Source organism: Engraulis encrasicolus, chromosome 2 (assembly GCF_034702125.1).
Source record: "Engraulis encrasicolus isolate BLACKSEA-1 chromosome 2, IST_EnEncr_1.0, whole genome shotgun sequence".
NCBI lineage: Eukaryota > Metazoa > Chordata > Actinopteri > Clupeiformes > Engraulidae > Engraulis > Engraulis encrasicolus.
The window spans coordinates 52,106,861-52,120,450 of NC_085858.1; the positions used below are offsets into that span (position 1 = coordinate 52,106,861).

General features: G+C 43.2%; 1 protein-coding gene across 1 annotated transcript; it reads left to right on the top strand.

Annotated features, from left to right (window-relative positions):
* Positions 1 to 4,904: 4,904 nt before the first annotated feature.
* Positions 4,905 to 12,257, top strand: syt5a (synaptotagmin Va). The gene is made up of 9 exons (XM_063190838.1): positions 4,905 to 5,067; positions 5,602 to 5,616; positions 6,204 to 6,376; positions 6,746 to 6,835; positions 7,965 to 8,132; positions 8,372 to 8,539; positions 10,071 to 10,188; positions 10,924 to 11,057; positions 11,791 to 12,257. Exons 1-9 carry the CDS (start codon positions 4,905 to 4,907, stop codon positions 11,998 to 12,000), a joined length of 1,239 nt encoding a protein of 412 aa, XP_063046908.1. The 3' UTR covers positions 12,001 to 12,257.
* Positions 12,258 to 13,590: the final 1,333 nt, after the last annotated feature.

The following is a 13,590-nucleotide window of genomic DNA, read 5'->3' on the forward strand; positions in this document are numbered from 1 at the left end:
TCTCATCATGTGTCTAGGACCACTGTGCCATGATATCAACAAATATGGAGCAATAACAGAGGAAATGCTACCTGGGTGCCCTCACAATATGCTTCGTTGGCTATCGCAGGGGTGCCCTATTTATTTATTATAATATATTATATTTTAATACTATAAATGTTTATATTGTGAATACTTTAGGTCTGCTGACCATGGTCTGCCCAAAGACACAAAATACAAAAAACAGAGTTTGAAAATTACAACAACAATGGACATTATAATGTTGAGTTTCTCATGGATCCTCTCGGGGTCATAAATGACCCCAGAGGTGTTTTGATTATAAATCCTACATAGATGGTCCAAATCTCACAAAAATCATTCACAACATGCACAACATATGTATTGACAAACTCCTAGAAGGACAAGTTTTTCTGATGAAAATTGCCGGAATGGTGTATGAAAATATGTGCCCGGGGTCATAAATGACCCCAGTCGGTCGCTTTAGGGTTAAGTTAATTAGGCCTCTTTGCTCTACAGTACTAATGTAGCAGAGAGGTTCTTCCTTTCATGAAAAAAAAAACATCTCAATCTGATCACTGAGGCCTACAATATAGCATAACAGTCCAGACTCCAGTGTGATAACTGGGAGAGGAGACATAAGCAGTGTTGCCCATGGAGTGCAGTACGCATAAACCCTATGGGATTAGTGGATTGATATTGGTCTAGGTCTGCGAGCTATATGAAATGGTATATGGGGAATTATGGCGCCTAAATCACATAGGGATGCACGCAGAAATCAGATTAGTGACCGGAAGTATTATACCACCTTAAAATGGGAAAAAAAGATTATAGGCCCGGTGAAAAGATTAAGAACCATATGTTTAGAAAGCCACTGGTCACTGGTTATCTATAGTCTATATGTTATCCATCATATATAGACATATTGGGAAACAAGTTAAAGAAGGTAGAACAGAATTGTGGTTACTGTCAGAATCAATCCGATCGCAGGCCTACTGCTTTAACGGGAGGAATTAATCCGAGCGACGGCTTGGTCATCCCAATGCGATTTGCGCACCAGAGAAAGAGAGGGATGGAGGGAGGGGAGATAAAGATGGCATGTCGGGATAGTAGAGATTAAGCTGAGAGAGAGAGAGAGAGAGAGAGAGAGAGAGAGAGAGAGAGAGAGAGAGAGAGAGAGAGAGAGAGAGAGAGAGAGAGCGCAGGGGGGCAGAGAGGAATGATGCGCAACATTCATTCACTAAAGGTATCCAGAGCTCATCCATAAAATTGAAGAGGAAAAAGGCTCTTGTTGGTAAGTATTTTTCTTTTTTACTCGGCGATTGTAGATACTCAGAACGAATGAATACTCATCCTCATATACTATTTTGTGACTTCTGTATCGTTGATAAAGGGTAGTTTCGCCTTGGTATCAGTTTGAAACTTTCTAGATTCCTGGACCTAATGGTAATTTGAGCAGCCCGTTATGGTTTGTTGAATTCGCTCATTCAAATAACTGTTCTGCGCCAGTCGTCTGTTGGGTTTGTGTCAGTTCTTGATGTGTCTGAAGAACCAAAAAATGTACAACAACTCAACTTTGTCTTCACTGTAGTAGCCTATTGCACATGAACATCTTGTATGTGGAAATCATGTGTATATCGTGTTTTATCTCCAAATTTTTGTCCATATTCTCTGAACTGTATAGCCATGGTAGTTAAGTAATCCTTGGATTCTGTGGTTTTCATCTGTTGAGTAAAAAAAGCGTGATGACAAAATCAATCCGTCCTGCTGTCACTGTGTATCCAGCTTAATCCGCACACGCAAACTCCTGCCTTATCCAAGCGCACATTCGTGCGTAATTCTCTATATCAAGCAAATATAACTAAGTTTAGGAGCATTTTTTTAACCCAGCTTCCCCCAATTTTCTAACGAAACAATGCATAATGTTTAGGGCTGGTTCTATTGTGGTATTAGCTCCCTGGGGTCAAGCCCCTGACCTTGCTGTCCGTGTCGAGGAGGTAAGCCTCTCGCAAACGCCAACGGCTGTCAAGAATCACGCCAGCAGTTCCTTTCCTTATCATTTGTCACAAACAGAGCTATTCATAAAATACGTAAATAACAAGTGAAATTGCTTGTCGCTGAGGCAGTATCTTTTGCCAAGCAATTGTGTTCTAACCAAAATTGTCTTTTTAAAATGATGTAGGCCTCCATAGTAAAGGGTACATTGATATTACATCACATTGATTTGACCTGCACCCTTTAATGTAAATAACATTGAAATGAGCAGGTTTTTTCGCATGCCAATAATGGTGTACACTATGTGTCACTTCTCTCTGTGTAAATTAGGCATTTGGGAGGTGCAGGTCTGATACCAGCAGCCCTTTTTGTGGGCTTGGTCAATAACACGGATCACTAAACCACTGGCCCCAAACCAAGGCAGTAGAATAAAAACGTTTCTTAAAGAATGAGAAAGGTAGCCTGACACTGATAAGACTGCCTTTTCAACAGTCAACTCGTGGTTGTCTTAAATTAGCCATGCTAACACCTGTCACTGACACCAACTTCAGGTGATGAGATTATGGCTTGTACAAGGCTGTGTGTTTTTTTTTTTAACAATATAGCCTACTGCTTTGGTTTGTGGAGGTGGCCAGCAAGGCAGATGGGCATGTTACAGTTTGAGGGGATGTTGAGGTAGTCCAACAACCAACTAAACCAGCAGAAGGTCCACGCAGATGGACGCAACTTGAACGTGGGTGGCTCACCCTGCAGTTCAGTGACCTTGACTGTTGGCGGCTGAAGCCTATTAACCTGTTCATAATCTCTCACGTCTGTGACCCCGGCCCTGCCGCTCCGAGCACTCGAAACACCCCTGACCTCCCACTGCTTCCCCACTAGGGGGTGGCCTGGTTCTGTTATCAGTTATTATCATCATTTTTATGCGCGAAAGCTTAGTGTAAAGTTGATAAAAAAATGAAACATCAATGGCAGCTCTCCAAAGTGCAGGACAAGCAGGTGAAAAGACATTAGGACACCCTAACCACACAGTCAATATGACAACAAGTGGCCCACAACGCAGATCTTTTTTTAAATTTTATTTAAAGGTGCACTGTGTAGTATTTTATTTCCAGAATTCATGCTGCCCATTCACAAATGCCACCTTTTTCATGAACACTTACCACCACCATAACATTTTAAGTATTCATTATGATGGGGGAAATTGCAGTTTTCATACATGAAAAGGGGGATCTTCTTCATGGTCTGCCATTTTGAATTTCCAGAAATATGCATTTTTAGCTGAAATACTTACTGTACACTGGTTAAGCTAGTAAATATTGGTTTATTATTTACTAAATATTCATGAAAAGATCAAATTTGGCAACATGCAGCACAGTTTCAATGAGCAGAATTGCAGTACCCATTCTGGCCACATCCTACACAGTGCACCTTTAAAGAATTGTGCATTTTTGGACATCAGGGCACAATACAAAAAAGGGTCTAAGATTAGTTGAAAATATTAATAAACTGAAACACTCAGATATTAATATTGAATACAGAGTTAATCATTGTGGGTTGGAGGGAGTCAGGAGAGGTGTTGGTGGTCTGCTGCTGACAGATGCACTTGTCTGGGGAAGGGGACACACTCTGCCAGGAATCAGAACCAGGACACCTCACTGTGCCTTACTTGCCTTCCTTCAGGCCTGGATTACCTTTACCAATTAATCCTATTATATGCCGGCAGGGACCACACTGTTGCTTGCCAGCGCCTTCTTCCTACTGTGGGTGGGGGTGTGTCTGTGTGTGTGTGTTTGTGGTTCTTTTAATTCGTCTAAGCTGACAAGTTCTAAAAACAGGCCCTAACGTAACATGCGTCTACGGTCTACTAACTATAGCCTATAGTATGCTTGTGCCAACTTTTAACATGCCGGCAAATATGTGGCATACCCAGGTCACATGACATTTGAAAATGATGTGTGTTCGTGTTTGTGTGGGTGTCTAAGCTATTTTTGCGACAAAGATCACAGAGAAACTGTAGGAGGATTGTTCATCCAGCCTGCTGTTGGGTAAGACAGCAATGTGCATCATCAGGCCTTTTCTAATGAGAGATAGAAGCTTTATTTTGTGGACATTTAAAAACATGGATAACATTTTAGAATGTGGATAGACAAATTGGGGAGACAGATCAAATGTTTGAGTTTCATGGACATGGATTTCCCCACTGTGGGATAATAAAGGGCATACTTATGCTTATGTGAATTATTGAAAGTGACATGAGCTGATTTGACAGTGAATTGAAATGCTTTATTGGGGGTTGGGCCCCTATCAGCTGGCAACGTGCCATTGGTCCGCCCATATAGAATTTGGAACATGGCTAGACTACAGCTGCTGCAGGTCTCGTGCCTTTCGTGGATGTGAATTACTAAAAGTGAATTGAAGTGATTTTTTTTTGCCCCCATAAGCTGGCAACTTGCTACTGTGCAACATGGATAGACAACAGCTGCAGGTCTTGTCCCTTCGATGTGAATTACACAATGTGGCTTGAACTGAATGCACAAGCAGTTGCCCGCATGGACCCGACCTGAGTCACATCCCAAATCTGCCCCTACTCTCTCCTTCTCAAATCCTGTCCAACTCCTCACTGCTCTGTCCCAAATACGGCTAAACCCCCTCTAAAATTTATATTGAACAAGGGTAATCATATGAGGCAACCTGGCCCCAATGCAAGATGCACGTAAAGTGTGTTTGGCGCAACCCACAGGCAATCCTAAACAAACAGACAAACAGACAGACAGAGAGGGTCGTTGCAATTACTGGCCTAACATTGTCCGTTATTGAATTGAATTATTTGACTTCTTTGAGTTAACTGAATGATGTGCCAGTGAAGTGAAATGAATGCTTTTGTGTTTTTGCGCCCCATCCAAGCTGGCAGCATGCGGTTGGTCAGCGTGCCCGGGCTGCGGGTGCGGCGTGCGGCCGAGCGGGAGGAAGAGGAAGCTCCTCCCCCTCCCCCCCCCCCTCCCCCCCTCCACCACTCCAATCACAACTTCCTCAACATGAAGAACAAGTTCTTCAACGAGCTCGGACACCTGCCCAGTGAGTATGACCCACAACCTTCACCACCCCTAAGTAACACCCCCCCCCCATACAACTGAAATCTCTATTGTCTTCATACTCTGCATCTCCCCTCTTGCACACACACACACACACACACACACACACACACACACACACACACACACACACACACACACACACACACACACACACACACACACACACACACACACACACACACACACACACACACACACACACACACACACACACACACATGACGTGCCATAAGAAGATGCACTCTCTATAAGGTATAAATACTGTATAAAAAGGACAAGGCGAGTGAAATGTCTCCATTGACAGTGCTTACAGACCCCTTCAAGAACAACTAACCACAGGATTCAGAATCATTCATCTCTTGGCTAAAATCTTGCAGTCAGTCTAAATTGTTGGCCATGTTAGATTCCTCATTGTATGCATATCGAGTTTGACTCTGTGGACCATTTTGTTTCTCTCCCATTCCATCTCAACTAACCACCATCATCTCCGTCACCGTCATCACCGTCATCTCAGACCATAAACTGGGCAGTAAGTAGATCCTTCATGTCTGTCATGCAACAAACCCACCCAGTCCAACTGTCCATCTGAATACTCACCCACGCTCTCAGCAAGTCTTACATATTTCTAGTAAAATTCAAGTCAAAGCAAAGAATGTAGTTTTCTCTTAACAGTAGTTAAGTAGTTTAATGTAGTTTACAGCTTCCAAAGCTTTAACCTGTGGCTTCCAGAGCTTTCACACCACCAGTTTAATGATTCATGTGACGTTATATTAGTATTGCCAAAAAAACAAAAATGAATCCAAATAACATTCGCTCATTTGCCCATTTGCTCCTCAGCTCTCTTGAGAGCAACACATTGGGTTGGCCATTGGTCATTTGCATGGAAAAGTGGTCGGACTTGACCATTTGCTGAACATATCTACGGCTGTTGGTGTTCAAGCTACTTCAAAGCAAAGGAAACTTCTGCTCCGTAACTGTCCCCTTGCGCTGCTGGCTTCTACTGACGTGTTAAACGGTGCTTCTGTCTTTCAACCTTTCTATCCCTCTCTCTCTCTATCCTCGTCTCTCTTTGTCTATCTGATATTCTGTTTTTATCTCCCCCTCCATCTCCCTCAGTGCCCATGTATGCCATCGGGGCCATAGTGGTGGTGTGCTTGGCTCTGGTGGGCACCTTTGCCTTCTGCATCTATAAGAAGTGCATGGGCGGCAGCAAGAAGAAAGGGAAGAAGGTGCGCGAGAGGAAGGGAGGCGGACGGAGGAGGGTGAAGAAGGACGAAGGAGAGGGAGAGGTAAGGACATTGGCCCATTTTACGCCTAAGGCACCTGCAAAAAACGCCTGCTACGTATAAGGGGAAAAGCTGCCATCAGCTTATAAAAACCTAAATATCTCAGCCTCCGAAGCACATGAAAACACAATACGTTGCATTTCAAAGCTAGGATCTTGCATTAGAATGTGTTCATTCAGCTCTAACATATCCACATTTTTCATTTAAAAAACACCTCATATCTCAACAGCCTGGCTTAAATGGGCTACGCAAGATTAAAATAATAGATAAAACCAAGTAAGACCCAACAGATAAAAGGTGGAAAGAGTGAAACATGTCTGCTCATAGACAGTATCTGTATTGATAACCATTGTATGAAAATCTGCTTTTCAGGAAGAGAAGAAAGAAGAAGGAGAAGGGAAGGAGCAAGAGTTCTTTGGCAAGCTGGAGTACTCTCTGGACTACAACTTCAATGACAATGAGGTATGACGGCGAGTGTGGAGTGTGTGGAGTTGTGCCTGAATGCACCCGTGAAAGGTTTGCTTGCATGTGAAAAAACGATGTTTTCTTCTATGATATTTCAAAGACATATTTTATTCAAATTCAGTTGATTGTTAGTCATATTCAAGAATGATATATGGGTTTTTTTTGTGTTGAGTTTTGTGAGAACACGAGTTTGAACGGATTTGCTGTGTTGTTGTAGTGATTTTGGAGAATATTACGTAAAATGGTTAGCTCGAGACTGAGACTATCGGCAATAACGATGCATCTGAGTGCTGTAGGTGGCCCCTCACGCCTGTCAGCAGTGTGGGGAAATAGGGTCAGCTGTTCCTGGCTCAGAGAAAGAGGGGTCCAGAATCGGAACCCCATGACACTGTATGTATTCAGAAGGGGGCCATTTCAGGCTATTTTGTTCTGGGCCCTGGGTCAATGGTTGTCAACAGCCCTACAGGTTGGGGACTCACTAGAACGACGCCCTTTCGTGACTTACCGCTTACGTCATACGACCCTAAACCTAATCCTAACCCTAACCTTAACCCTAAACCTAACCCTAAACCTAACCCTAACCTTAACCCTAACCCTAACCTTAACCCTAAACCTAACCCTAACCTTAAATCGCTTGTTTGAAATGTTTGATTACCACGTGAAGTCACGAAAGGGCGTCGTTCTAGTGAGTCCCTACAGGTTGGTGGCCCTCAGTGGCTTTCAAAGTGGGGTCTGGGAACCCCTGGGGGGGCCGCGAGGGGATGCCAAGGGGGGGCGTGGCAGGTTGGCAGGAAGAATAAAGGAAAATTAAATGAATAATTGAATGAATTATATAACTTAAGTAACCAAAATAAACCAAAAATAAGCTTAATAATCCCAGTGGAATCATTTTCTTCTTTACAATGTTTATGTATTATGCTTTCTGCAGTACTTGAATGGGTTTAGGAATGCATCAATTTCATAGAGTTGTGAACCCGGGTGCACAGAAAAAAATAGTGTGGCACGGTCCAAGGGGGCCTTGGCTGGAATCTACCAGTGTATGGGGGGCCTTGCCATGGCAAAGTTTGGGAACCCCTGCTGTACGTATATGTCTGACTGGCCTCTGCTCTCCTTCCTCTCTGGACAGCTGGTTGTAGGCATCCTTCAGGCTGAGAGCCTGCCTGCCATGGACATAGGGGGCACCTCCGACCCATACGTCAAGGTCTACATGCTGCCCGACAAGAAGAAGAAGTTTGAGACCAAAGTCCAGCGCAAGAACCTGTGCCCTGTCTTCAATGAGACCTTCAAATTTAAGGTGTGTGTTGTTTCCCTCTTCAATGTTTTTTTCCCCTCGCTTTCATGTCTTTGTTCATTTTGCCTGTGAACCATCCTGCTATTTTCAGACTCCCACTCTCTGGCTGTCCTATCCCTAGTCATGTTCTTAATCTACTTCTGTTAATACTTTTACCTATCCCAGATGTCTGCTGCTCTATTTTTTTCTGATGCGTTTTCTCTCCGGAGAAGGGTTTGAACTCATTCTGCTCCCCCTGACAGATCCCCTTCAACGACCTGGCTCCCCAGACCCTGGTGCTGCAGGTCTTTGACTTTGACCGCTTTGGCAAGCACGACCTCATCGGCGACATCAAGATCCCCATGAACAGCATTGACCTGGGTCAGCCCATCCACGAGTGGAAGGACCTGGACGGAGGGGAGAAGGAGGAGGTATGTTGTACCGTAACTCTGAAGCCATGAAGGCCTAATGCATGTTACAGCATCTCTTCTTATACAGAATATGAGGGGTTTTGTCATTAAAGTAGAGTAAAATGGTAAATGGACAGCATCTATATAGCACTTTTTCACTCGTTTGAGCACTCAAAGCACTTTACATTGGATGCCTCACATTCAGCCCTTCACACACCAGTGGCGATGGTTGCCACACAGTGCATCACCCTGCCACCAGGAGCAATTTGGGGTTAGAAGTATCTTTCTCAAAGACACATTTATCAGTAGGAGTTAGATCATTCAGTGGCATGTGGCATGTGTCAGTGACATGCGGAAGTGGCATCAGTGGCATGCTATTATAAAACACATTTTTCCACCAACAGGTTAGGTTTAGGAATGAGTTTTGGTTTAGGCACAGTTCGACATGTTTATAGGTTGGTGTACGCACATTTTTCACTTACAGGTTAGGTTTAGGAATGAGTTTGGTTTAGGCACAGTTCGACATGGACATGCGGAAGTGGCATTACTGGCATGCAATTATAAAACACATTTTTCCACTGACAGGTTAGGTTTAGGGATGAGTTTTGGTTTAGGCACAGTTTGGTTGGTTTACACACATTTTTTCACTGACAGGTTAGGTTTAGGAATAAGTTTAGGGTTAGGCACAGTTTGACATCGTAGTAGCCACTGTAACCATAGTAACCAACGTGACATGCCAACCGTGACGGCGCTTGAATATGCCCGTTAAGTGTTGTAGGCCTAATTACAGACCTAGAATACATAAATAATTAAAAATAATACTTATTATTAATAAATATGATTACACTTATTAATAATAATTAGTATAGGTCTGTGGTTAATGTAAAATCAATGGACATGCCACTGCGGGACTTCCGCATGTCACTGGCACATGCCACATGCCACTAAATGATCTAACCCCCTCTCACATTGATGTGGTCAGGCAGAGTGGGGCTCGAACCTGCAACCTTGTGGTTGTTGAACAGCTCCTCTACCACCTGAGTCATGTTAGACATATTTTTTGGTGGAATTTCCCCACCAGTAGGGGACGAGAAAGTCATGAGAAACAATTGAGAAATCTTCAAACCTGCTGGTTGGGCCTTAAATCTTGAATCTGTAATGATTTGAATCTCAGAGAACAAATCAATTAGTGACACTGGCCCCCCACATTTGGCCTTGCATGCCAACGGGTACCCCGTTTCGAGTCCGACTGGGGTCATTTCCCGATCCCACCCCGTATCTCTGTCCCACTCGCTTTGTGTCACAAATTTCAGACTATCCTATCATATAAAGGCATAAAAGCCCCTAAAAAATATGTAAAAAAAACAACAACAAAAAAACAATTAGTGACACTGCAGAGAACTGTGTGACTTGTGTGTGTTTGCTCTAAACAATATGCATGACCCTGTGAATTAAGAGGTGCCATGTTTGTGGATTAACTGTGAAAGATCTTTGAAAGATAAGGATTAACTGTAGAACAATAAACTCAGCCTTGTATGTCCTTGTGTAACAGGAGGAGAAGCTGGGTGACATCTGTATTTCCCTGCGCTATGTGCCTACGTCCGGAAAACTGACCATCTGCGTGATGGAAGCCAAGAACCTGAAGCAGATGGACCTTGGTGGTTTATCAGGTAGGAGGCCCTCCCTCCTCAGTTGCAGTCTCTATCAGCATTCAGCAGCCAGCACACATGTGGTGGAAAGCCTGCAATGGTCTGCATCCTCCCAGATAGTGGACACAGTCGATTTGAGAGGGGTGGGTGGACTGTCTGCAGAGGTAGGCAGAGTAGAGGTAGAGGGCCTCTTACTACCTTTAATGTCATAACATTCGTAGATGATACAGTAGTTTACCTTCCGCTGTACCTAATGAGCGAGATACACTGAAAGAAAAGTTGTAATTTTACTTCACACCTCAGTCTGACTGCCATACCCCTGAAAGAATGTTAACTGTAGAGAAGGACCTGATTGGACATGATAAGTCAACTGTTGCCGTCAAATTGTGTGTGTTAATTCATTTACCTTAAGGTTGGTATGACAAAAACCTGATGTTACGTTATTTTACAAGTGGAATGGACAGAGTGTCTTACACTTTTGATGTGCTCTGACTGTCATACTACTGCACCTGTTTTTTTGTTTATTTATCCGGGTGTTTTTTTTAACGTTCAGGGTCAAAGGTCAAGGTCAATGGTCATGCTTAGCATCCCAGTGACTTCTGTTCTCTCTGTTACTTAATATTGTATCTCAGTGTCTTCTTCTTGGGAATATGTCAAATCACTATATTCTAACATATTACTTCTTCTTCTTCTTCTTCTTCTTCTTCTTCTTCTTCTTCTTCTTCTTCTTCTTCTTCTTCTTCTTCTTCTCCATAGATCCATTTGTCAAACTGGTGTTGCAGCACAATGGCAAGCGTCTGAAGAAGAAGAAGACAACGGTGAAGGAGAAGACCTTAAACCCCTACTTCAACGAGAGCTTCAGCTTTGAGATCCCATTTGCCCAGATACAGGTACACTCCAGATAATACAAAATAGTATACAAACAGCGTGTCTCAAGTGGCGCACCTGTGCACTTTGGGCTTTATGTTGCAGTGCACTGAAAGTACCCGGACACTGCACGCACTAAACGGCCACCATGTTGTTTAGGTAACGGAAGAAATATGACGTTCGGGTCAGTAAATGGGTTTCGTCAGTAGTGTCTTATTTGCCCAAATAATGTTACTGAGACAATCAACCTTTTCATGTCAAGCCAAGTATTGTATGCAATTTAGTTAGTGGGTAAAGGAGCATGAGACACTCACATGTAAACAATAGCCAACCAATATTTTGAGATAACTAAAGTGAAATTGTTGGATTGTTCTTAAACACTTTATAAAAGTTAATCATAAGTGCATCAACATCAATCCATCAAGCCATTGTCAGAGTCAAGTAAGTTTGTACATTTACAATAACCCATTTTAGCCGGGAGACACATATTCGCTGCATTCAGGCTGTTGAGATTTGAGGGCTTTTTATTAAAAATGTGAGTTAGGGCTGAATGAACACATTCTAATGCAAAATGAGGGTCCTAGATTTTAAATGCAACTTATATATTTAGGATTTATGGGCACGGGGCACCCTTTCCCAAAAAGGGCTTAGGCTAAAATGGGTTAACTGATATCTGAATATGATTTTTCAGACCAAGTGGATTTGGTTATCCATTTTGCATTCAGTGACCGCATGTTATTTCTTCAAACCGTGTAGAAAATTCAGTTGCTCGTCACCGTGTACGACTACGACAAGCTGGGCAGCAACGACGCCATCGGGAAGTGCTGGATCGGCTACGGCGCCACCGGTGTGGGCCTCCGTCATTGGTCGGACATGCTGGCCAATCCCAGGCGCCCTATTGCACAGTGGCACGTCCTGCAGCCAGAGGAGGATGTCGACGCCGCCCTCAAGCTTCCCATCCGCTAATCACCAAATCCACAATAGAACTTAACTCATTTCCCCCCTTAAAATGTCAGCTCTAATAGCCCTTTCTTCACATGGCGTCAAACACTTTTGATTCAATGCATTCGAAGCAGTTGTAAGTTGCATCCGGTGGCATAGACATACACTTGCAGACTACTGTTTTGTATGGCTTTCTGCCTGAAACTGTATCTTGTTTATACCAGCTGTTTCACTTTAAAGCCGGACATGTTTGACGTCATCGTGAAAAAGGGAAATTTTGGTCACAAGTGAGTGTGCTGTTGTCCAAAACAACATTTACACAGGGTACCTTTTACACACACACACACGCACACACACACACACACACACACACACACACACACACACACACTACACTACACTACACTACTGACTCCTGCAGTGATATTCGCTAACCCTTTATAGGAGCACAATCACAGATGTGTTACTGAAATGTTTCCAACAGTGTGTCTCATTTGAATCATGTAAATCAATGAACTCAAGTAAGCATTATGAACATTATGAAGTTCAAGACATTTCCCACAGTCTGTGTGAATGACTGCCTGGATTAACTAAATGCAAGGATATCATTAGCCTATATCCATATTGAGGCAACAGTGACAATGGATGACACACCTTCAGAGCACTATGCCACTCATCCTACTTTTGACCCCTTCTTCTTGTGTGCATGTAGCATGCATGGCACATACAGTAATGTGTGTTCAGTATACTGTGGCCTCCCTCGTCAGCTGCCTATAATACTGCTCACTACTGTATGCTAATCCCTAAAGCACAGCGTGTGGAGAGGAGACTGTCATGTCTGTAGCCTACTCTATATGGTTTGTGGGGAGGAGACTGTCATTACTGTAGCCTACTCTACATGGTTTGTCTTGGGGTGGTCTGCATCTGCATATGTCTCTTACCATTTCCCAATGTCAAGTGTTATAGCCTTGGTAGTGCGTGAAACACCCAGTGATCGGTGAACTCCACGGAGTATCCAATCAGTAGGCGTTTCACGCACTACCAAGGCTAGAACCACTTGACATTGGGAAATGGTCTCTGTCTCTCTGCCCTACCTCATGTCCTGTCCTCCCTGATGTTTGTTTGTACTGTACAGTGCATTTTGCCCTCCTCAAGACCTACTGTATTCCCTCGGAGATAGCGAGAGATGTAGAACTAGACGTGGTTTCACCAGGCATGACTATGTCTTTTATTATCTTTTTTTATTTATTTGTTTGTCTTGGTTGACTATATTCTTGTGTGTGTATGTGTGTGTGTGCGTGTGTGTGTGTGTGTATGTGTGTGCGTGTATGAGAGAGAGAGGGAATGTGTGTACAGCTATGTACTGTACATTATGTGTGTACGTATTGTGTTTGTGTATTACCATTGTCTGAAAGAATTGTCTTCTTTTGCCTACCATCCCTGAAGGTACTGTTACAAATGTACACACTGTAGTGGAATAAAGAATTCCATGTGTTAAACACAATTGACCCCAAATATTTTACAAGCTACATACTCCAAATCTACAAAAGGTTATTTGACTCTAACAGAAACAATACTACTGACTTCTGCTCATTCTAATTCACCGTCTATATA